Raw genomic sequence first — 27,027 nt, 5'->3', positions numbered from 1 at the left:
AACATTGTACAATTTAAGTTGTTGTAATAATCATAATAAAAAATCTCAGAGAGTTGTGATAATTATTACCCTTGATAAGTGACACTTTGTATAATATTGTGATTTTTCCTCTCTAGTTTCATAAACAAAATTCACACTCTTCACATTCCTACCAAGTAGACTTGAAGAGTTGAAATACAAGGTATTTCCCTGACCATGATGATAACTCTTTGTAAATTTTATTTCGCGATATGATACTGTTCATGTTATTGCTTCCTTTTGCAAGATCATGTTATTGTATTTTGGCCGGTATTTATCACAATTTTCACTCTAAAATAACTGGGTTACACAGTAAATTACCATCATTTGATTGAAGAATTGTATTATTTAATTGCTTATAGCAATTAAATAGAACTTGTACCGTCCAAAGATAATAGATCGTATCTGCATATATGGCTGAAATTGATTTATTAACAGTAGGTAAATCACATGACAATATTGCATTGAAATTCCTGGCAAAACCAGGACGCCGTATCTACAATATTGGTGACGTTATCAAAGCATAATAAGCAAGACATTATCCTTGGAGCCATACAACTATGTACTATATATATACATACATTCCTTCATTTGTAGAGAATCTGAAATAGTGATTTGCAACAAAAGCATTATTGCTTCTTGGTAGATGCTTGATCAGTGCATGCTTATTTTCAATTACCTTTACTTCACAGAAGTTTCAAGAATCCTTTACGCCTTTTGAGGAATTCCTCGCGCTGCCATTAAATGATTGGATGTGTATTCTTAGAGTAACTTACATGTATAATATAGGAACATGCCGTTTCAACTTTACGGTGAGATGTAATAGTTAAGATATTCAGCTTCGAAGTTCATTTTCCCACTTTTCGAAAACCTCTATCTTCATTAGGACTTCTTTGCTTCTTTTGATCAGAGCTTTATCATTCTTTCAGTTTATTATTATGGTCATGGAAACATCCTGTACGGAGTACATCACCTCTCCTCACAGCTGCTACTAATATACAATGAGTAGTACTGGTTTGTTACTATATTCTGGTGTGCGTATTGCCTAGATATATAAGTCTCATGTACCCAGGAACAGTTGTCGTGGATAGATCTATACAGGCCCGCAACCAGCTACAGAGGTTTGGGGGGCTATGAATAAGGTAGGGGGCTAAGTCATTAAAAATTATCTTACAAACATCTAAATTGTGTTTTTTGCATTAATGATGGCATTTTGTATTGAAGTCTGGGGGGCCACGAAACTTTAGGGGGGAAGATCCCCTAGCCCCCTTCAAGTTGCGGGGCTGGATCTATACAGTCTACAAAATATGAACACTTACAAGTGTAATATATATGATACATAAAGATGGATTTTAGCTTTCGAATTGTCGTTTTCATGCGAGTGGAAATGGTCCATCTAACTCTCAACTCTTCATTTATGATAATAATTTTTATCATTATCGAGTTTCTTGTCTCTACTGACTCCTTACTCTCCAAAACGAAGTGTTTCTATGCAGAACAGACTTGACATAAGACTGACTTCTTTAATGGTTCTCAGTAGTTTCGCAATTTTTCCTCTTAACTTTCTAAAAGTAATGGAAAAACAAAGTATATTTCAAAACGTGGACTTCTAAGGAATGCAGTACGTAGAAATTGTTCTGATATAAAAATTAAAACACCGCAAATCGACTAAGATTTTCTTTAATGCCGTCGTCAATTTCAAGGATGTTTCATAAATAATTACCCGATTTGACATCCTAATAACTTTTAATGGAAACTAAAAAAAACAATGGAACAAAGTGCAGAGTACTTACAAAGTTTTCCCTCCCCACTAGAACACACATGTAGGCTACACACTTCCCTCAATGACCCACTGCCGTAATGGTGAATTAGACGTACTGGACGCCGAGACACTGCTCTACACTTCTGGCCTTCAGGATCTCTAGACATTGCCGTTGTGATGTTTTCTTGTGGAGATACGTCAAGGACCATGTTTTTGTGTGACACCGTTACCTATGGATCTCGCCGAAGTGAAAGATAGGATCTACACCAGTGAATTCCATCAATATCAGTCGTTCTTTACTCTCGTGTTTCTCTCTCTCTCTCTCTCTCTCTAACCATGCCTTCCATCATGTCTCAGAGAATACTGTTTCTTCACAAATAAATATCCTAACCAGTTTCGACCATCACTATAGTTTCTTTAAAATTCTTTAATGTTGAATTTCGTATTCTAGCAGCTTCTCTGTTGTCAAACAGGCTAAAATCATTCATTCTTGGTTTTATTTTATTCTTCTTCTTGAAACTTTTCGTAAGTTTCGTGTTCAACTTTTTGTGTTGTATGAAAGCTAATGTGAAATTTATTCTATTAATCTTTGATAAAATAATTCAAAATGAAATTCTATTAACTATATAATAATAATAAAATAATATTTTATAAATATTTTAATACATATCATGTGCAATAAATGACAAAATAAATCAGCTATAATACAGTTGTTTAATTTTCAAATGAACATATTAGTTTGGTGGTATGTAATTCTGGCGTTCGTGAATAATAATAATAATGATGGAAAACCTCCTTGTTTTGAAACATCTACTTCTTGTTTCTCCTTTTAGCAAAGAAAGAAAAAGTGAAAACAAAGAAAGAAAAACGAATGTGAGAGAAGAAAATGCAGAGAAATGAAGTTTAACTCAACATCTACGTACAACACAAAACTTGGTCATAAAAAATAAGAATAAAACACTTTAGGACTTAGAAAAAAAAAATATTATTTCGTTGCATATTCTGGATATTACTGAGCAGCCGCTGCTTCTTGTTCTTGAGCTGCTTGCTGCTGTTCCAAGGTCTCCTGTGCTTCTTGTGAAGCTGCTGGTTCTTGCGTGGAGGGTGCAGAAGGAGCTTCAGCCGCTGCTTGCGGTGGTTGTGGTGGCTCAGCCGATGGAGCCGGTTGATCTACAGACTGAGATGCAGCTGGAGGAGCAGCAGGTTGTCCGGTTTGCTGAACAGTTACAACTCTTTCGGTCGGTGGTGGGGGTGGTAAGGCCTGTAATGACAAGAATTGCTTGTAATGAAGCTCAAAGTATTAAAGTGCAAAGTCACTGATTAGTATTAATCAGGATGCGAAATCATCATATTCGAAACTGGGAGGCTCATGAGTGTAAAAGAAAACTCCACATCAGTTTACACAAAACATGACTACAGTACTTTGCCTTTTTCTTCTATTTTGTTTATAAAGTTGCCAAATCATAATTGACCTTAACCGTTTTCTGTGACTTTCCGTACTATTAATTTACTCGTTAATTACGTATTAATTACTTAACTAATTTGCGATATTTGTGTCAAAAGTGTAACTTTATTCACCCTCAGTGTTTTATTAGTGGGAAGAATTTTATTCCAAAAATATTAAGTTCCTCTTAATACTTCCGGCGAAAATTTCGTACCATGACTAATGGCGGAACCGTTAGGAAAAGAAATACTGTTTACAGTGTCTTTTTGCTACATGTACAGTATAAATAAATAATAATTTCTTCGAGGAAAATGAGAATGCAATTATTATTAGCAACAAAGTAAAATTAAATTAAATATAGTTATGTAAATATTTGTCGATTTTTTCTTGATATTCTTTTCTTTTTTCCATTACTGTTGTTACTGTTTCTTAAATATTCTTCATTATACCAGCTTTGGCTATTTGTTGAAAGACATAAAGAAACGATATATATGTGTGCAGCAAACAGATAAAGGTGGTTCAATTGTAATGATGGTGAAACAATGGTACAAAGATAAATTAAGTGAGCTCTATGACGAAACTTATGAGGTAATAGGTCACGAGAAGATGTGTGAAAAAATAAAAAAATAAAAAAAGCGATAGTATTATTAATGAAAGAAGGCTACAAAGAAGGGCCTGAATGACGAAGGTAGAGTACCAGTTATGAAGAGCTTTCCGAAAATTCACAAGGAAGAAATTAGACTAAGGCCAGTGGTAGATTGTAGATGTACTATTTTGAGCTCCGGAGGAGAAAAAGGCACAACAAGAGAGTAGTAGTAGTAGTATGAGGAAGTTAATGGAACTAAGAAGGAGGTTGGAGGAAATACTGTAGGACAGATTAAAGCTGAAACTATAATGTTTAGTGTTGATGTGAAAGCCGTGTTCCCAAGTTTAAGAAGAAAGAACATAGTAATGAACATAACAAAGCAGATGAAAGATAGTAGGAGTAATGGCTGAAGTGGAAGAGGCCTTAAGAGCTATATGGATGTACAGTTACTGTATCATAGGTGATAAATTAGTTAAAATTAAGGAGTAGCTGAGTATAGACTCAAGGATGAGTCCAGTGTTGGAAGAGGTTGCTATGAATGATTGGGAGAAGAAAGTAAGGTTAGAAAGAAGGAACAAACTAGTGTTTTTAAGCAGATATGTTGATGACTGCATAGGAATTTGGACGAGGTCAATTCAGAATTGGTGAAATTTGTGAAAAAATAAAGATTCGGAAAAATGTATTCACCTGGAGGTGGAAGTGGAAAAGGAAGAGACCATAGTGTTCTTAAACATGAGATAAGAAGGACGGAAGGGAGGATATTCATAGAATGGTATCAGAAAAACTGTGTGTTGAAAGTACTGTTTGCGTGGACTACTCGACAAAAAGAATCTTCACTAACAATATGGAAGAGAGGATTAAGCAAACTGAGAAAAGAAGATCAGAGGTACATATAAAAGTTTTCCATGAGCTGTTAGGGGAAAATGGATACGATAAAACGAAATTGAAGTACAGAAGTAGAAGAGAGACCAAGAAAGGAGGGAGAGGAATAAGAAGATTGAAAGGAGATAAAAATAAATAATAGAAGATAATGTTGTGGTGGTAGAGTATGGGATAAAACACAGAAATAATCAATAAAAATATTGAAGAAAATGGGAAGTATCTCGAAGTATACGCAAGGAAGCAAGACTTTATTATAGATACTAAGGGACAAGAAGAAAAGAGAAAAGAAGATAAGACAGGAATAATAGTAAATGAATAATTTATAGAATCCAGTGCAGTGAGTGTGATGTGTGCTATGTTGGTGAAACAGAAAAGAAATTAAAGAAGCAAATCAAACAACAAAGAACGACATAAGACTAGACAGATATCGCCCCCAGAAAACAGAAAGGGCCAAAATGCAAATTTCTCAGGAAATGAATAAAAACGAATGAAACGCTAATTAATTCCGATTCTTTCTTTATTCTAGAATTCAGTTTTCACTGCAGTTCACTCCAGTTTCCCTTTCATATTGTCTCCTGCCACTTGTCTTGTTTCTGCATAACATTAAACATGAAATGGGTAATCATGATATGTACTTGGAAATCAAGGAAAATGTCGCTTAGCATCTTTCTGCTTTCTGTGGGCGATGTAGAAATGCAGGCTATAAGATCATAAGGGACATGTGGTTAATTAGGGTGAAATGAAAGTGTTAGGCCAAGAAGACAGAAGGAAGATCAGGAGATGAAAAGAGACTAGACTCATTGAAATCCAAGGTGATAGTGTGATGAGCTGGGACTCGGGAGTTAAAATTGATTAACAGTGGAATAAATCATTAATAAGTCTTAAGAGAGACATAACTATTTGTTGGTTTTCTGTAAATTGAGCATAGTTGATTATTTCTTAGTTATTGAACATAATCTCAGCAGGGGGAGGGGAGGAGTTTAGCAGGTTTTGTATTTGTTTTGACACTATAAAGTGATTGGCTGTCAGCTACCAATTAGATTACAGGTAGTCTTTGGCTATTTCATGCTATCTAATCTGCTCTCAACTCTCAGTGTCTGATGAAGCCAAGTGGTTAGTTGGCGAAACTGTCACAATATAGTTTTATAATAAAATTGGTTTGCTCTGCTCAGCGATTAATTCATTATTCAATTAATGTTTCTTGTTCAATTATGTTTTTGTAACTGCTGTTACTAGCGTAAAATGGCCAACGTGCTGTATTTGAAAATACACTATAAATAAATAAATAACATACTTTTTAATGTCACAGAAGTTTGCATTTTTCGATTTGCACGAGAATTTACACTCAACCATGTAATCTATCGACTAATCGACTAATATTTTAATATGTCTTCTATTTGAAAAATATATTAGTTAAACAGAAATTAAAATTTAAGAGTTAGAACCCCCTAACGGTAATTTTAACATATCTCAGTATGTCCTATCATTTTGCTAGTATCATAATTATAATGAAGAGCTTTTTATTTTTTTAGTTTAACGTTTACGATTCTACATCGAGGCTAAGAAATATAATGATAATGATATGTTTGAAATTAGTGGAATGACGAAAATTGAAGGAAATGGGAGAATCCTGAGAAAACCCACACACACGGTGTTTGCCCACCACAAAGCTCATTTGGTGGAAGTTGGGACCGAACCAGGGAGCAAAGACTCCACGTGCCCGAGATAAGCGCTCTACCACCAAGTCAGCCTGAAAATTTACAGATTTTTATGAAATAGAGCTTAAAACTTAAGGCTTACTCCTATTGTTTGGACGGTTAAAATTAGAGATAGTTAGTAACTCGTGATAGGGAAGGTGTGAATTCATCCCAGTTTTAGAAAAGCACGTTTAAAAATGACTTTTAGAAAAATCAGTAATCATTGCGAGTATTTTTTTTAAAGCTTCATTTTAGATCTATTACTTGTTTTAAGTTAACTCTCTTAGGATTATTAGATCTTCACAAAACATGTGCGCTTTCAGTGAGGCTTTTCAATGAAACCCATTGAATGTGGTGGACTTTAATTAGGACAGGGCCTTAGCCGAACTGGGAGCTTTGGTCGGTCAGGCATTGTTTTAGGCCGGGCTCTAAATATCTTATTAATTAACAGTTTGAAAAATATGCATTGGTGTTTTAGAAGCATAGAAAACAACTACAAATTTTGTTATTTTTTAGAAAGTTTAACATCCTATGATTAGGCACCGTGGTTAAGGGATGATGAAGTGGATGATAATAGCGGAATGACAAATTGCGGGAAAACAGGAGGACCTCCGTTTTCTTCACCACAGAAACCGCTTGCGCGAGCTGGAATCGAACTAGGTACCCAAGCACCAGAAGAGAACGGTCTACCACTGAGGCACCGTGGTAAATCAAATCATGAACCCTCGAAAGGGAATGCGAGAATGTGTGCTTCCAAGTCTCCTCCTCAATCCTGACATTTGTAAAGAAAAGTAAGAGCATTGAAATTTACAGTTTTGCACTTTATAAAACCCTTTCTATGTCTGGGTTAACCAGTACATAGGCGCATTTTCGAAAGATATGTCTACGTTAAATTTACCGAAATGAGAATTCTACAAATTGAAATCAACAGGTCGGGCGCTGACCCTACTTGGTTCGAATTAGCTCGATCTGGATACTGACCTAAGTCAGGGGCGTTAATTGAATTTACCATCAAGTTTTCGAACACATTTCAGGGTAACCTTCGTGAAAAAACGGTGGGAAACATTTTCATTAAACAACACTATATTTTCTTGGTTGATGGTTGTTATAAATACTGTACTCGAAGATTTTACCAAAGTTTAATACCATATTAGCATGTTGGCCTTTACCTACGCTCTTAGTATGTGCCATAAATAATACGCATCCAAACTTCAAAAAATTTTAATACTCTGAAAAGTGGCTTTTGTTCTCAACTTTCTGTCTTCCACGTTAATATAATATCTATTAGATAAATTATATAAATCATGTACTTACCTCTCTTGGAGCGGAGATGGTAAGTATACCATCAGTAGATAAAGTAGAAATGACCGTCTCAGGCTTCACATCTTGAGGAAGAATATACTTCCGTAGAAAGTGTCTGGATACGAACCCGTGTTCATCTTGCCTTTCATCATGTTTCCCTTCAACAACCACTATGTTATCCACTGTCTTCACCGCCAGCTCATTAGGAGAGAACTGCTGAACGTCCAAGATGACCTGGAATTGATTTTTGTCCGTCTGGACACTAGATACTCCAGTTTGCTCTTCGCTTACAGGTTTCCATGGTCGATAGTAACTGGAAGATCTCACTAGAGATGGCCGTATCAAATCACTCGAGTGGAGACCGACGCCAAAGTGCTGGTCAATAAGACGAAGTGGACGCTCCAAGTCACTCCACCAATCACGAAGAATTAAAGGCACGTGCGACATCTGAAAAAAGGAAAATTGCAAAATTCATGAAATCATTCCGTAGTACGACCATATTTCGCAAGATTTACCTTGATTTACTTTGTTTGAAAATATTTGATTTGTCGACTAAGGTGTTTCTGCTGAAACATGTGAGTGCACGCTAATGCAAGAGTAATGATATGATGCTAAAATTTTTAGTAGATATACTATTGATCGTTTTCAAGAATATAGCGTACACCTGCTGAAAGAAATCTAGTACACACACTTTCCTTCAATCATTATCTATTCGTACTTTTTCATTGTATCCAGGAGTTATTTACATATGGGCCAATATCGTCCATTTTCCAGAGCGGCAAATTTTCTCGTACCATTTTTTTATATTTCTTTTCAGCAGTGACCTCATGTTGCTGTGTAATGAAATTAACCATAATTTTATCAACTGAAAGTTTTATATTATTTTTATTTAGTGATTATATTTTATTTCTTCCATTTTCACTTAAATAATGATTATTCACTACACTGTCTGAAAAGTTTTACAACTAAATTTATTGATATTGAGAAACCGCATTATCTTAATGGTCAAGGTCGGCAAAACTTTTAAATACTTCCCTGATCATATGTAATCTTTATAAAGAGATAAGTTTATGTCCGAAGCATCACATTTCATGGACTACTTACTGCTCCTGAATACTGTAAGTTTTACAGTGGTTCCGGTCTAATACCTGATATCTGAGTGCTACAGTACAAATTCCTATTTACGAAACTGGTATTACCAATGAGAAATGCTGGTGATTAGAATTACGTCTTTCAAGTAAAATAAAATCTTGAAGTTAAACGCACGCAACCATGTCCTGGGTTAAAAGTGAACTTACCTATAGTTCTGCTCATATGTCTTTTAGAACCATTAGAATCAAAGGAACGTGCACTAAACTTTTGGGTTACGGAAGAACACAAAACTATAAACAAATTTCTGGGCTTCAAAAAATTATGTGTGTGTATGTGTGTGTGTGTGTGTGTGAACGATAGTATTTAATGAACTTACTAATAATAAGTTTGAATAATATAGATATATTTAGTAAATTCGCACAAAACATTGCATCCAATAAGTACTCTACTATTCCACAACGCAGAAAACGTAAAGTATTGTGTATAACATACATACGCGTATTGCTGGATATAAAACCTATTAAGTATGTCTTCAAGGCACTGTCAATTTAAATGACGGAAAGTCAAGAGGTACTGTATGGAAATATAATGAAAGAACATAAATGCGTTAATAAATTAAACGAAGCATAAAGTATTAGAATATTCGACCAAGCGCACCTTTAGATATTTTTGTGCAATATTATGTGTATTCTGAAATATTTTCAGAGCTAAAACATATCACTGGAATGAAAATTGAGAAAAAACACACAATGTATTAACGAAGCTTTCTTTGCTACATATATTATGTAGAATTGATTTTAATGTCATTATCTTAATATTACAACCTACTTGTTTACGTATTTAAATACTGTGCCGCAACTACTGGATGTACTTGTGTTTCGTTGTCAAATAAAATTGTTGAAATTGTAATACAGTTTTATGCAGAATTATTTTTCCTTAACTGAATTAATCTTTATGATTTCAATGGCTCAGGACTATTGAGTAGGCAGTCGAGAATATGGGAAAGGAGTCAGTCAGGGCCTATGTGAAAATTGCCATCTCGATATTTATTCAGTTAGACTGAAGAGGGACTTGAGAAACAAAAGTCAGGATAGGAAGCGCTCAGCGGTAGAGTGTTGACTTCTGGTGCGTAGGGATCCTTTTTCGAACCTAGATCGCTCCAAGTGGGCTTTAAGGTGGACAAACACCGTGTGCGTGGGTTTTCTCAGGATCTTCCCGTTTCCTTCCACTTTTTTCATTTCATCATTTCATTCGTTTCTTATCACCACCGTCTCCTTTGGCCTACATGACATAATCTTAGGAGGTAAAACTCAAAAATTTCATTTCATTATTTTTATTTCAAAGTCTGGATGGCGGGCAGTATAATGAACTCCTTATCAATGACGAAATATTTGTTTTTCTACATGGATAAGACATAGATGCGGACACTGGAGATGAAGATGAAGTATGGTTCCTGTCGAACAGAATGAAAGTCAAGGAGGTGAATTATACCGCGAAAGGTGTGACGGCAACATTTCTTGAAGAAAAACGTACTCCAACAGTTTGTATAAATTGGAAACGAAAATTCAGTTTACTTCATCAAGTGTTCTAGTAACAGATTAGTAAAAGATGCTGAGTGACGTAAAATTATTTAACCAGTATATGGACGATTATTTTTTTAAAAGAGGGTCCTTCGAAACTAACCTCAAACGTGTGGAAGAATCAGGAAAATATTTTAGGAAAATGCGTTATTTTTCTTACAACAAGGGATACATAAAAGTAGATCGTCCAGGTTATGTAAACCAATACAACACACATGGTAGGTATGGATTTAAATTATAACCTTACCTCATTTACACGATGCATCGAACAAAAAATTGAATAGTAAAATGATCTTTGATTTCATTGAATTAGTGCTGTTGAGTTAGTTTTAGTACGGAAGAAAAATGAGAAGATGCGGTTGAACAGAAAGAACGTCTTCAAGTTTATGGACTTGAGATTAGCTATTGCTTACAGCCTGCTGACACTACATCAGACGAACACTCATTTAGTGCGAAGGATGAAGGAAGAATCCTAAATTCATCTCTTAGGTTAGAGAAATGAAAAAAAAAAAAAACTACTCAACGCAGCAAAGCGAAATATATAGTATATATTTGCTGGTGTATGTCGTAATGCAAGTTCCAACAAAGTACAAGGCAACAGGATTGTAAAAGAACATAAAATTTGTGTAAAAGTTGCTAAGTTCTCCTCTGGGAACAGGAATAACTGTTTTGCAAAGTTCCAAGCAAATTAATCCTAAATTTCAAGTGTTAACTGTGTTAATCTATTCTCTGTTAAACTGTTCAATTTTTATTATGTGTAAACGAAAGCAACTCGTTTTTAACATGATGGAAGTTCAACTCATGCGTTCAATATTATTACGATTAAAATAATAAAAACTTACTTTTACACACTTTAGTGATAGAAATTGAACTTCTAAATGCCATATTTCTACACTAATATTTACTTACGAAATATAAACATAGACCCGGTGGTCGATATATCGAGACTTCATAACCATCCCATGGATGGACAACTAACGCATTATTAAAATTTTGAGCTTACAGGGTTCACTTGAATATAAGGAATTATGATTTTTAACGAAAATAAACTTCGGATCTCAGCAGGATATAAAGTTAAGTATATATATGTATAACTGTTCTTTATCTTCACTGTAAACAATTACAGTCACATTTACTAACTGATTACTGTCAATTCTGGTGCCAACCTACAACAGTACGTTGTATATTTGTATATTTTTACTACTTGTAAATCCTTATTTTATTTGGGTGTAAGATATTTTAAAATATGTACTAGGCTGATTATGTAATTAGAAGAAAAGAAAGACCAAGAAATATGTTAATTATAATATCGATATAAAAAGATATTCATATGTTTTATATGTTTTAAATAATAGGATTTTGGGATCTTGGTTGTAAGGACAACAGAGATAAATAAATGAAATTATTCAACAGAGTTTGCGTTTTAATGGCTCAATAATTAATTATTATAAAAAGAACCGTTATAAACCCATTACTCTGAATTTACGGTATTACTGTAAAATTCATGGTTATAGGTCATAATAAGGTCATATTTATGTCCTATTACTATAACTTTAACACTAATACCATAAATTTAAGGATAATTGGTTTAGAATGAGAGTTCAGTAGAAATGTATCTAATACACCGAAAGATAAATATGACTACTTCAAAATTGCTCTGAAAAGTAAATAACTTTGAAATTGGTTCTGCTAAACAACGTTTGATGAGAAATTCAACCGAAAATGCCATAATAAAGAATTATTCCGTGAACGATCACGATATATTACTGTAATTTTTACTTAACTTTCTGCATCAGCAAAGAAATTCTGAATTAACAGTTAGTTATAAGTATATATGGGAGGTAAAAATGATGGGATGATATACTTTCAATTTGCAGTAAATTGTTTATAGTTTAGAATCATATTTATATAAAATCAGTATATTGCCGCAGAAATGAAAAGATCTGAAAGAGAAGATTAATCAAAATATCAAATTTGTTTCTTCGTAGTAAGCTGAAAATGAAAAGCTTTCATTAATATGTTAGGCATTTTTAAAAACTTTATTTTACTTTAGTGCGATGATAGGAAAGAAATATGGTAATCGTGAAAAAAATCGAATTCGAGATTTGAACGAATATACACTTTGCATGGATCCTACAAAAATATATGCCGAAAAATATATTTTTGAATATCTGTCTGTTCATCCGTCCCGATGTACGTATATTTGTCTAGATCAGTGATTCTCAACCGATGTGTCGCGATACAGTGGTGAGTCACGCAGTCCCCTAAAGTGTGTAGCGACATTTTATAATTTAAAAATCATGAAAAATAATGCTCGGTGCTATATAGAGTCATTATAAAAAGTAATTGGTTTCACTATTAATAATAATAATAATAATAATAATAATAATAATAATAATAATAATAATAATAATAATAATAATAATAATAATAATATCACACAAGTGTGTTACAATGTCTTGGATTTTCAGTCAAAAAAGGTTGAGAATCATTATCCACACGGCATACTGTTGTAGCATATCCACATCAAAATTTCTACTTAATGTTTTTAGGAGATTCTCTTGGGAAAGGTTTCGAATATTCTTGCTACCGTCAAAAATGAGGAAGTTTACTATAGGGTGAAAATAAAGAAATACTCTTTTTCCAAAAGAGGCTCAAACGATTTTGTTCATACTTCATATATATCAATATTTCATATTAAGTCACCCTACGGTAGTATAAGTCACTTTTCTGGAAAAATTTAGAAGAATTAGTTTACTCGTAGGGTAACTTAATTTTCGGACAATTTTATGGAAAATGACTCAGGCAATTTTGTTATTATTTCATAAATAAATCTTCATTAATAACCTGACAATTTGAGAAAACTCGTTTGTCATTTTTAAAAAAATCGGTAAGAGGTAGCCCTCGTTGGTGTGAGTTTTTTCGGACGGTTTTCTCAAAAACAAATCAGGCAATTTTCTAGTTATTTCATAAATAAATGTTTCATTAATTACCTGACGATAAGGCATAGCACACTAGTCCTGAAAAGAATCCACAAAGATAGTTTTAGAGATTTTTTGTCGAACGTTTTTCTCAAAAATGAGTCAGACGATTTTGTTTCGTATTTCATTAATAAATATTTAATTAATTGCCCTACAATATTGTGTAATTTACTTCTAATGAAAATAATCCACAGGGTATATTTTACTCTTTCGGTGCGTTTTTTAATTCCTCAAATACGACTCATGCGATTTGTTGATAATTAAACAAATATTTCATTAATAATCCTAATATATGGCATAAATTTTTTTTTCATGAAAAAATTTACAAAGAATAGTTCACTTTTTGGAACGAGTTTTTTTTCTTCTGAGTAAGTTTTCTTCGGACAAACGAAGTTTTCCAAAAACGACGTAATTTTGTTGGTATTCCAAAAATAAATGTTTCAGAAACAACTCTAGCATAACTTGATTTAGTTTAAGAAATTATAACAAGAAAATTTAGTGTGTTGTTCATACTTTTTATTAATGTATTGTAATAGAAAAAAATTAAGAGATGTTCTCTAAATTTATGGAGAATCAAATATTTAAGAATTAACTAAAACAGTTTGAAACAATTACATCTTTCATTTCAGAAGCTACAATCAAGCACCATTTAAACCATTATCTTATTTATAGTAACTAGTTAAGTGCTTGTTTCAAACCACTGTACAAAATTATCTTTACACCCATCTTTTGCACCGTTGCGTGATGTTTATTTTTATACACAATCAGAGGCGACTCGTGAGGGAAGTCATACTAGTAATAATTAAAAGCTTTTTCACTTGAAACTAAAGCAATAAAGATTATCTAATATATTAATTACTGTCGACAACAATTAATATATTAAGAAAGTTTTTTTTTCTTTTAGTTGCAAGTGAAAATACATTTTTTTAATGTGTCTCCTTTTACTTCATGCCTCTGTTTATAATTAAAAATGATAGAATCTGGCAACCGATTCAATGATTCTTTCTTGTCAATAAATTTGTTCATAGAATCAATGATCGCTCAAAAACTAGATTAAAAAAAAATCAGTTAACAAATATTTTGTAAGTTAGAGTTGATCTTTAACCGAATCATAATTGACTTGGTTGTAAACTGGGTTAGGGTTATACCCAATTCACACGGCTAGCAGTCCTAAGCTTATTGGTCTGTGATCCGATCTAGACAAAATCGTAAATAAAAGTAAAAAATAATCTGTTTTCATGAAAATGTCCTTTTTAAAATGTATTCTAATTATTTATGCATGACTACGGTGCAGTGTCGTAGAAAGTCAGCGCGCGGAGATACATACGACGGCGCCCAGGTACATATGAGTAAGGTCGACAGACCAGTCGCGAAGCGCTACCATGGTTGGAGCGAAGCGTAAGAAAATTTTCAAAAATAAACCCTGTTTTTCCTTGATTTTGAGCACTTTTTATTATATGTCTTTTGGTGCCCCCTTACTTCGGCGCCCGGGACCGTCGTCCGGCACTCTCCCCTCACGGCACGATACTGCATGACTAAAAAGAAAACCATAGGGACCGCTCCCATATACAATCAATTGATTTATTTCTTGAAATCTGATGTAATATTATTATATAATACACTGTTACGATTATAATTTAACATTCTTTTTTTATTGAAATAAATTAAGTTATACTTGCATACTATAATATTACATGAAAATTAAAGATTTTATAAATTGATTGTATATGAGACCGCTCCCCACGGTTTTCTTCTTAGTCATGCATAAATAGATTTTTTTAAAAGGTAATTTTCTTGAAAACAGAATTTTTTCGTAAATATATTTTCCAAAGAAAGCATTTTTTGACAATGTTTTCTTCTTTTATTTTCCACTTTTTAGTCATAATTAAATATATTTTCTATCGTTGTAGAACTTTGTTGTGGGGTAAAAGGAGGAAATGTGATTAGACTATAAAAGCATTAAATAGTTTGCTATAATCCTTATAATCAATTGCGTCCCATGCTTCTATAATCTTAATCCTATTTCTTCATGTTTTTACTCAAAAGAATTTGGTTTTCGTGCATTTTATAAAAGCATTAATTTTATAATTGTTAACGCTTATTATATCATGTTTTACTTCCTTTTATTTATTTACATTCAATAAGTTGTTCTTGAAATCTATATCAAATTTTCACAATCCTAAAAGTAGTTTACAAAGATCTCCTGAATGCTATACTGCACATACCAACTCCAGAGTATTTTTGGTTGCATAACGGAGTGGAATACAGTGAAGTTTCTCAATACGGATGTCGATGAAACATGATTACTTGTCCGTAAATGAGAGGTATCCGTTACAGAGTGGTTTCATAGATTTCGATTAGTCACAGTTGCTGTTGTAATTGTGTGTAGTATACAGCAAATACACAGGTTATAAATGTAAATATAGGCTAATATGGAAATACTGTACTCAGTATTCGAATTACCGGGCGAATGAGGGCTAATTCCTTCTGCACATAAACAAAAGTATTCCTGGGGTATGTTTGCATGATGCTTACACTGCAGAATATATGCTTGTGTGATAATTGTTCCCTCAAAAGTCAAACTTCTATAAAAGCCCTCAATTCGCTTACTAACTATACTAAAAGTAAATTAACCCAGTAGGAACATGCAATATTATTATTAAATACTGAACAGATAGAACTAACCGATCGTGATGATCTATGAGTTTTTTTGGAAAAAAAGTTTGTAGTAGTTCTTTTGCTATGTAATCTTGCGGGACACAATCTTCTGATCGAACGTGCCGCAGTGGCTCAGTGGTAGAACGTACACCTCTGGTACATGGGGTCCCTAGTTCGATCCCAGTTCGCGCTAAGTGAACTTTGTGGTAGACAAACACCGTGTGCGTGGGTTTCCTCGGGGTTCTCCCGTTTCCTCCCACTTTATTCATTCCACCATTTCATCCATTTCTCATCATCACCTTCTGCTTTAGCCTAGCCGGCATAACCGTAGGATGTAAAACTCAAATATTTCATTTCATTTTTCTTCTAATCGAAATTTTGCTTGGATCTGTTCAAAGGATAAATTAAAAATTTACTTTGAAATTGCAGAGGGTGTTTTCTGTACTAGATAAACATAATCTGAAAATGGTTCTCTCCGTTATGAAGAAGATTCTAAAACGTTTTGGGTAAAAGAAGATTGTCTATGTCCGTAAAACAGAGAGTTCTCTCCCAGAACAACACATACATTTTTGAACAAATGAAAAAGTTTTTCCGTGCTATGGATGTATCCATTGAAGGAGGTTTTACTGTATATGGTTAGTAGAGAGCAATAGTAATAACCTAAAAAATACATAGGTATAAATAGCATAGGGAAATAAGTATAAAAAGTAACAATGGAATATTATATTGTAACTTGACTTACATCGATGTGTAAATTTTTATCATTGTATATATCAACGATGAATGAGTTAAGGTTATAAGATTTGAGGACACGGTTGAATCATTTTAAGTTAAAGCACAGCACATGTTATTAGTAGGCTGTGCCTAAGACAGGTCTATACGAGAATACCGGTAGTAATATATTTCCTACTCGATCACTGCAAAAAGATGGTTTGACAGGAATCATTTGAGAGTTATTTCAAACCTTTCAGTCAGGGGCGTCATTTCAGACTTCGCTTGAGGGGGCAAGAGCACCACCGATATAAGACTTTCACGTTTTGTACTAGTATACGGTATTACTAGACAATGGATTAAAGTATGTATTCCTCAAACTCTTGGGGATGGTAATTGCCCCCTCCTGCCCCCTGTAAATGGCGACCCTGCTTTCAGTTCAGAGAAGATTAGAAGTCTTAATGTCTATTGTTTAAAAAAAAAATCAGATCAGCAGAAATATCATGTATGAATTTACTATATAAATTTCTGACGACGTGCATGTCTCAAAGAGCGTCAATTTAAGAACATATGAGAACACTCTTTGAAGGTACCTGAACAGTTGAAACTTGTACTGTTATTTCACAATGCGGAGAATAGAATTTATGAGTGAAGAAGAAACAAAAGAATAAATCAGGAGCAGCAAGGAACGAAAACCATGTGAAACACACACATAGACTATGTGTGTAAAAATACTTCAGCGACAAAGACAAGAAAGAAAAACCTTTCGGATGAACCCTTCCTAGCAAAGAACTCGATGTCTTAAGCATAGATTTATGTACTAAGAGCAATGTTACCTTCTTAAATTTTTCCTTGCCATCTATCTTTGTGAGTTTATTTCGTACCAGTCTCTTGTAATGATCCCTCTGTGGTTGGTTAGAAGTTTTACTTGCGGTCTGAAGTGTGAATTTTAGCTGAAGCAGATGTTTCCCCCTTGTGTTCCATTACTGTAGAGATGCCAGAGCCATGACACATTATTTTTCTATATTTGGCAAAGACAATTTTTCGAAATACCTCCGCTCTTTCATTTTTTTCTTTTTTAATTTCTTACAATATCTACACCTGTCTGTTCTAGTTTCGTGGAGAAATACCGTGAGATGTGCCTATAATTTAAAATATTACTTTTGATAACAATTCCGAAGTAGTAATTTTTCTTTTAGATGAAGTACTATAATTACCTAAAAGTGATAGGTCTACAACAATATAGATACCGAGCACGATATTGTCAATGACTTTCCTTAATTTTATCTCGTTACGATGAATACAGTAAACAAAGTTAAATCAAATTTGGTTTTGCACTATATAACAATTGAGCTTTAAGTTCTCATTTTATAATTCTGTAAATTGCGAGCCAAAATGGTCAAAATTATGTGCTTGAATGTTATATTTTGATTTTGGACGGTAATATCAGTGTACCTACGTGTGTCTTCTGGGTATATTTCAGTGAATAATATTCCTGTCTATTATGTAAAAGTGTGTTGATTAGAGGAAAAAAATGAATGTGCTTTCTGTGCAATACATTGATTCCATAAATATCCTCTATATCAAAATATATCATACTATACTCATTATTTTGAAAAACCAACACTACAAATATTTTACATTATGAAATATGTAGTATATTATCTGTGTGGTGTATAGACTATTTCTTAGAAAATGCACACTCAAAATAATAATAAATAAACACCACCCAGAGTGGCCCGCACATACATTTCATGAGTACTCGGATTTTCTGAGAGACCCAAACTTCTGTGAGGGCCCCCTAACAGTTGTCATCACTGCTGAAAACTCTTTTGTGTGTGTGTGTGTGTGTGTGTGTGTGTGTGTGTGTGTGTGTGTGTGTGTGTGTGTGTGTGTGTGTGAAAATAGCCAAATAAAAATTCAGAAGCTCCTAAATTCCCATTACCAATGGATTGAACTTTATTATTGTCACCCGAAAGTGTTTATAATGTTGCTAAACTCATTTTTATAAATCTAATTTTAAGTAATTTAATGTCTAGAAAAGTGGTTACGATTATTTTCTCGCTATTGGGAATTTCAAACTGGAAAAAAAGTCACAATCAAAGTTGCCCACCTTATGCGTGGTACTGCATCCGGACATCAACACAAAGAATGTCATAACCATTCGTGACAAAAGCAATAAGGTTAGTCATCATCAGCGTAATTATTCTAGCATTGACTGGTCTCTTCCCGCGAGATCAGAAATTTCCATACAGCGCGGGCGTGGTTTATCCATTTTCGGGGGAGGGGTTAAATAGAAATTTCGAAATTCATCGAAACTAATTGTAGCTTTTGCATAATAAACCATGAATTTAATAAGTCCTTTGTAAGTTATACTATCATGTTGAAACAATAGTTCTCTATTACTCTCTATAACTTTAATGAAACATAAACCCTCAATATAGGACATTCTATTTGAACATGTATGATGAAGTACTTCATAGTATCATTTATATTAACTTCTATCAATCAAATAATATCAAAAAGTTATATATACCTAAGTGAGATTTACATCTTGAATATATCTCTACTAGAACAAATTCTCCATAACAGTGGGACATTAATTGAAAACAATATAATCTTAGAAAATCTATCAATACTATTAAGATTTTTTCTCGACTTAGATATTATACATTATTATTAAATTACAAGACGACATAACACAAAAATTAAACTGCTTCTTTGTCAGAAGAAATGAAAATCCAAGAGATAATCAATAATTAAGTAGGGTCGAAATAAATTTTAAAGCTCGCAACACCTGTAAATACCTAAAAGTTTGCGAAAAAGGTAATTTTATTTATAGAGCTTGTTGACTAAGGTTCTGTCATTACATGATACATTGAATTACAGGATACACAAAATAAATATATTGACATATTAATCTGCAATTTTACGATTACAATTTAAAAGGAAAGGTATCACCAAACACACTTTCAATCTAGAAATTGTAAACATTTTAAAGTTATAATTTAGGCATCGAAATTAATTTCATCTTATTTTGTAACTCTGGTTTAAATCTAATCTAGCTTAATTTCATTAGTGTCATATGGACAGAGAATATAACAATAAATAATTTCTACTTTTACTGAGATTTAAAATAGAACTCATTTCATCTGACACATCGGAAAAAAGGTAGATTCACCATTGTAAGGACGCATGTCAACAACCCTTCTCCCCAGCCAAGACACTACAAATCGTAGGGACAAAATATAGTCACTGAATTGGTGGCTGATATTAACAAACATCTTTTCATTGCTTTTCTTCAATCTTGAAATCTGCAACAGCGATCAACATACTTAATTTCAAAGGAAGCTCAAATACAGACATACAAGACTGCAAATTTTCATTAAATTTACCTATCGGATTAAAAAACTTTTAGAACACAGCATGAACTTCAGAATAACAAAATATATATTTATGATACTAGGTGTTATCCGAATCGTAATTATAATTGGCGGGTGGATGTGTAAAGTGCGTTAAGTCAAAAGTTAGTGTTTTAAAGAAATCGCATTTGAAAGGTCAGATGTAAGTCCAAAAATCCGGTTTTGGGTTTCAGACAAAAATCCAGAAAACAGTCTTAATATGAAAAGCTACAAGAGCTAATCATTTTTCCAAAACCGGATTTTGGATTTATGTCTGAACTTTCAAAAGCGATTTCTCTAAAACACTAATTTTTGACTTAACGCACTTTACACACCCACCCACTAATTGACAACCCCCTCCCTCCACTGGAGGATATATTGTTAATTGCGAAGGTGTATCCAAAATTTTTGATGGAGTTTGTGGAGTGTAGTGTAGACAAATCACTCGATCGCCAGTATCAGATGATCGCCAATATCTCTTACGTACAAATTATGAGGTCCCCCCCCGACCTTTAGTTTGACAAAGTACAGGGCATTACACCAGGGCATAAAATTTCAAAAACAGACCATTCGATTCAGGATAATCAATTTGGAATTGGACAATTCGTATCGGTGATAATTATTTTCTCACTCAGTCACAATTATTTGAGTGCGAAACAGAAACTGCGCAGCCCTGTGAGTTTACGTAGAAACCATTCCTACTGAATACTGGTCGCCAGCTCTAAATTTGTAGTCGCCAATGGCGACCTGGCGATCGGAAATTTTGCGCCCTGAATATATATATATAACATCCCAATGAAGTAAAAAAAAATGCATGTTTTATAAGCTCTACTTTTTCAGGAAAGAAAAAGTATTTCGCGGTCAATCTGTTCTGTCTCTACTTTCAAAATGCAATTACAAACTTCTTCATAAATTAATAGAGTAGGAATGGGGGGTGGTGGCTCAGTGGTAAGGCGTTTATCTCTGGTACTTGGGGCCCCTGATTCGATCCCCGGCCAAATAAATTTGTGGTGGACAACACTGTGTCCTTAAGTTTTCTCAGAGTACTCATATTTCCTCCAACATTCCCATTCCACTGATTCTTTCATTAACATTCACTAGCCTTAATTAGCTATCTCCCTTAGCCTAAAAGGCATAATCGTGGGATGTTAAACTGGAAGATTTCATTTTATTTTACTTTAACAGAACAGCATATTTTAATTCCCTTTCTAATAATTTTAGTTATTAAAACTAAAGTGTTGTACGGTAGAAATAACCAGTTTTTAAGTTAGTAAAATACATCCTTACTTTTTGATCGATTGTAATTCCTAGTCTCAAAGAAAACATACAAACAATTTTCAGGAAAGTAACTATTGTAACCAATGTCGTACGCAAGGGGTTTTGGGTTTTAAACTACTACTCTTTGAGCAAGATATGCAATATATATATATATATATATATATATATATATATATATATATATATATATATATATATATATATATATATATATATATATCATAGTAAGACATGAGTACAAACACTTGAAATAATATGAACTTGGGGCTTTGAATATCCCCCTGAACTTGATATTCTGCGTACGTCACTGCTTGTAACACATTTATACATGCACATGCCCTTGAGTTTGCTGTTTATTTTAACCCTGAATTATGACCAATTTCAGCTCGCTCCCTCCTACTGGTCTCGTGGATAGCATACGTATGCTTTTGGTGCACGGGGTCTCGGGTTTGATTTCTGTGCGAGAACTTGGACATTTGAACGGATTATGGTGGTTCAGTTTTCACCTTAAACTATAGGTTCATGTCTCATATAGCCTCAGTATTGAAAGGAGCACTAAACTGCAGTCCAAGAAATCAACATTTTCAATTCCAAATGATATGCTTGTTTGGAACACTTTATGTAAGCATACGCCAAGAATAATTAAAATCGGATAAATCTTAGGAAAATTCTTGTGGAACTCACACACACACACACAAATGTTTGTCACAAATGATAAAAGGTCATTTTATCCACGCTGGGTTCGTTCCTGAAAAGAAAAAAAAAATGCCTTGGCGCTGACGTCCCGATTAAAATCTAACCAGTCAATCAATCAAAAAAGGTAGATTTAATAAACTTCCTGAAATGAAAGGCTATAACCGATGACACGGATTTGGGTTGAATACATTTCATACTCATCACATTGGCTCCCAATTTCCTAATTTCCACTAACAAATTCTGAGCTCCATGATCATTATGGTTAATATTAGGCGTAATAATAATAATAATAATAATAATAATAATAATAATAATAATAATAATAATAATAATGATAATAATAATAATAATAATAATAATAATAATAATAATAATAATAATAATAATAATAATAATAATAATAATAATAATAATAATAATAAAGGAACAAACCTGTTATTTAACGTTAATTTGAAGTATAAGAAAGAATATTGACAATACGGTTGATTAGCTGTACTGTAAATGCAATGTGTAGTCACAATAAAAATTTGATTTAAAAAAACAAGTGAAAGACGATTGCTTCCGCAATAGGATAAAATATTAGTTTACGGCTTGTAAGAACCACTCGCAGAACTTAATAATCAATACTGCAGATCATTAAATGTATTTTCTCTGCCAGTACTTTAATATTGACTTCCCCGAGCAATCCACTAAGAGCATCATTTCACAACCTGAGCATTAAAGACGGGAAAACTTTATTTATTAATTATTAACAAATTTCAGGACAGGTGACATTGGGCAATATTCCACTATAGATATTAATAATGGGGAACGCCAATGAATTATTGCAAGAAACATGTACGTAGAGCTCTGAGAACTCGCGCCTTTGTCGTGAGACACCCGGGTTTAAGTCCCGGCGGGGTCCGAATTCCGCGTTAGGCTGTAGGTCCACGTCTCATATAGCCTCATCGCCGAAAGGAACGCTAAATACAAAGTAAATTAGAATTAAAATTAAATTTCGAGAGTTAATGATAGTTTGTTTTTTTAATAAGATTATTATGTGTACTGTAATCTTGTTAATGTCGTAATGGAAGGCTTGATAGGGCTTCGCCTTAATATGTGGCGTGTTACTAAAAATTAGAAATTGTATTTCTGAGCAATACTGGACTATATGACCTAAGTCCGATACGTGTGAGGGATGATGTCCTTCAGCGATTACACTTCCCGAGGGAGCAGGGAAGTAAAAAGAAAGAAAAAAAAGCGACATGGGACCTTTTTATGTTAGGTACCATAGAGACATTTGCTTGGTACGAATGAGTATAAACTACACTCAGGATCGCTGTCCTGAAGAGGCTTTTATACCTTTTCGTCCAAGTGCTTCCACCGGGAATCGAACCCGAACCACTTGTACCAAAGATGAGAGTGTTAGCGTTTACGCTACGCCAGGCCATACCTATTAGTGTTAACCATGAATGACATATTTTCTTCTAAGCGGTTAGCGTACGCGCCTTTGGCGTGGGAGACCCGGGTTCGATTCCCGGCGGGAGCTCATGTGGTTCGGATTCCACGTTAATCAGTAGGTCCACGTCTCATATAGCCTCGCTGCTGAAAGGGACGCTAAACTAAAATCAACTCAACTCAACATATTTTCTTTTTGTTTCTAAATTCAGTCACTGGGCTACAGATGTCCAGGCATACGTTATTTAATGTCAATTACCCTATAAAAGATCTTCAAAGCTATTCAATTTCATCATCCAGGGTAAAGAAGAAGGGAAACTAGTTATCTAGTCCGTGTGTTTATAGTACGACACAAAATAAACAAACTCACCTTTGGACGAAATCCGCGCGCGCTGCAACCGGCTACAAATCCGCTGCTGAGTTCTGTCACTGCCACCTATTCGAAGATGTGGGTGAATGCGTACTAATGCGATGTCACAGATCCTGCCCGAGTTTTTAAAACCTAATATAGGTTGGCGACATCATATACACACTTGCGCTCAAATCAACAACTTTTTTTCCTTCTTTCTACGAATGAAACCAACAGAGGTCTCTTCTCTTGGTTCCTCCTCCGTGCTGACGTAGGAACATTAAAAAAAAATCACACCAATTGGACTATGTGGAATTTATCCAAAATTTACACATTGAGGTCTTTTTTTTTTTAAAAAAAAAAAGATAATTAAATATGCTCTGTTAATAACGTTTTAATTTAGGTAAAAATCATTCAGCACACACAAATAAGGTTACTTGTCTTAAACTTTTGTTCTATATTTTGTATGTAAATGAATTGATTATTATACTATGTTCAATGCATAAAACTTCTTAAAGCAAACGTTGTATAGTACAGTAAAACTCCAATTAACCAGATTAATTACTTCTAGGCTCAACTTGATACGCAGTAATCCGTATGATAGGAGCAATCACAAATAAAAGGTTGTTACGAATAGTGTTGTAAAATTTCCGGAAATGTTGAACCTGCTGGTAAAAATAACTTTTTTTCCGGTTTCTTTCCGGGAAAATTGGGAAAATAACAAAAATCTTTGCATTACGTTAGTTTTACTAGTAATGGAACCTATTTTTTCGAAAGCGTGAAAAAGTAAGTTGAGAAATTTCAATATAGCGAATATTTTTTTTAAAAAAAGTAGTATTCGAAAATAAAATTATTGTAATTATTTTTGAAAATTAATAGTCTGCACTCATTTCCTTTATGTGCCTTTTAGTCGTTTACACCTGGATGTGCATTAATTACAGAACTTTTGCAATTGCATACATATCTACCATCATGAAGCGTTTCTGTTTTGCAACAAATAGGGCTCTTGAATGAAACTGAGTCCTTACTGTGTTCTTTGATCTGGTGAAATTTTGTCAATTTTAACCCAATTATATCTTAAAAGAAAGAGCAGTAGACAAATTTATCTATTACTCATGCACTTAGATATATAATTACTATTATTTAATATTCAAATACATAATTTACTATAAACTTTATGTACAAAATTTTGTAAGTAAACAAATACCTGTTTTCTACTGCTACAAATTATCTATATAAAAAAAAGATGAAAGTGAATATATTTGTAATTTAAAAACTCTTGAACCACCATACTGATCTCAATAAAAATTTTCAACATGGATGAATTTAGGGCTTGCGATGGATTTTAGCATTTCCTTTTGAAGGTGCAACTTGGAGGAAGGAAGTGCGAATATATATTGAAAATTACCGATCTTGGTGTCGAACCCATAGTTTTAGGGGGTTGCTAAGACGAACAGTTACATTTCCCATGAAGCTTAAATTCAAATTCAGCTCTGCAACTTGGGAGAAGGGGAACGTGAGGTACGTATATATATATATATATATATATATATATATATATATATATATATATATATATATATATATATATATATATATATATATATATATATATATATATAAGGAAAATAGCCGATATCAGTATCGAATCCATAGTTTTCGGGGACGCTGAGGTAAAAAGTGACGCTTTCGATGCCGTTTAAATCCAAATTTATCCCCGCAAATTAGGGAGAGGGGGAGGTAGACTATATACAAGTGATGCAAAATGATCGATATTAGTGTGAATCGATAGTTCTCAGGACCCCTGAGATGAACAGTGACATTTCCGATGCAGTTTAAATCCAAATTCAACGCCAAAACTTTAGAAAGGGGGAAGGAGGTGATATATATAAAAACGATCGAAAACGACTGATACTAGTGTCGAATCCATTGTTTTCGGGGTTGCTAAGATGAGCAGTAGCACTTCTAATGCCGTTTAAATCCAAATTCAGCGCCGTGACCTGGGGGTTGGGAAGAGGGGAGTTATATATAAAAAATGATCAAAAATGATCTATATTACTGTCAAATCCGTAGTTTTTGGGGTTGCTTTGATGAACAATAACATTTCCGATGCCATTTAAATCCAAATTCAGGCCCATAACTTGGGTAGGAAGAGATATATAAAAATAACTGAAAGTCGCCGATATTAGTGTCAAATCTATAGTTTTCGGGGTCGCTGAGATGAGCAGTGACATTTCCGATGCCGTTTAAATCCAAATTCATCCCCGTAACTAGGGGGAGAGGAGATATATAAATATGATTGAAAATGACCGATATTAATGTCGAATCCATAGTTTTAAGGGTCACTGAAATGAACCCGAAAACTTTCCGATGCCGTTTAAATCCAAATTCACCCTCGTAACTTGGGGGCGCGAAGAGGTGCTCGATATTAGTGTTGAATCCATGGTTTTAGGGGTTCTGAGATGAACATTAACACTTCCGAAGCTGTTTAAATCCAGATTCAGCCCCATTAGTACTAGTAAAGGGGGAGGGTGACATGTAAAAGTAATTGAAAATGACTGATACTAGTGTCGAATTCATAGGTTTTGGGGTCCCTAAGTTCATTGGTGACAGTTTTGGTGCCCTTTATACCCAAAATGAAACGTATTCTCCCCGTGCGAAGAACAGGTATTCCGCTAGTCTTTAATAATAACGAACGGAAATTTCGCATGTTAAATTTATTAATATATTTGTCACTGCTCAAATTTACGCACTTGTACGGCGTATGTGCGTATATGTAAACAAGATCATCTCTCTTTTTGAGTTGTTCGAAAAATATACAAATAATAAACAGAGATTTTTATCAGAAATCAGAAAACTAAAAAGTAAAATTAAAAGCTGTTGCTTTAAATATTTTTCCTGCTAGCGAGATACATTGTATACATTCTGCAGACACGTTACAGCAAATAAGATTAGCATCAGGCGAAGAAATAGTTTTTAAATTATATTTTCCGAACAAAAGATTTTTTCTAATGGGTTCAAAATTTCTGGAAATTTTACACAGCACAAGGAAGATACGTATCTCCATAAAATATATATTTGATTTTAACACACTGGTTATAACTGAAATGGTTCTGGCCCTGTCTTCCCTGCCGTAAAACGGCAACTTTATAA

General features: G+C 33.7%; 1 protein-coding gene across 1 annotated transcript; it reads right to left on the bottom strand.

The window, feature by feature from the left end:
- Positions 1-2,105: 2,105 nt before the first annotated feature.
- LOC145676504 (protein lethal(2)essential for life-like) lies at positions 2,106-24,056 on the bottom strand. Its single transcript, XM_081747323.1, has 3 exons — positions 23,896-24,056; positions 7,704-8,138; positions 2,106-3,041 (listed from the first exon to the last, which is right to left on the bottom strand). Exons 2-3 carry the CDS (start codon positions 8,136-8,138, stop codon positions 2,790-2,792), a joined length of 687 nt encoding a protein of 228 aa, XP_081603449.1. The 5' UTR covers positions 23,896-24,056; the 3' UTR covers positions 2,106-2,789.
- Positions 24,057-27,027: the final 2,971 nt, after the last annotated feature.

This window comes from Thermobia domestica, chromosome 2 (assembly GCF_964235325.1).
Source record: "Thermobia domestica chromosome 2, izTheDome1.hap1.1, whole genome shotgun sequence".
Taxonomy (NCBI): Eukaryota; Metazoa; Arthropoda; class Insecta; order Zygentoma; family Lepismatidae; genus Thermobia; species Thermobia domestica.
This window is presented reverse-complemented; position numbering and strand designations above follow the sequence as displayed.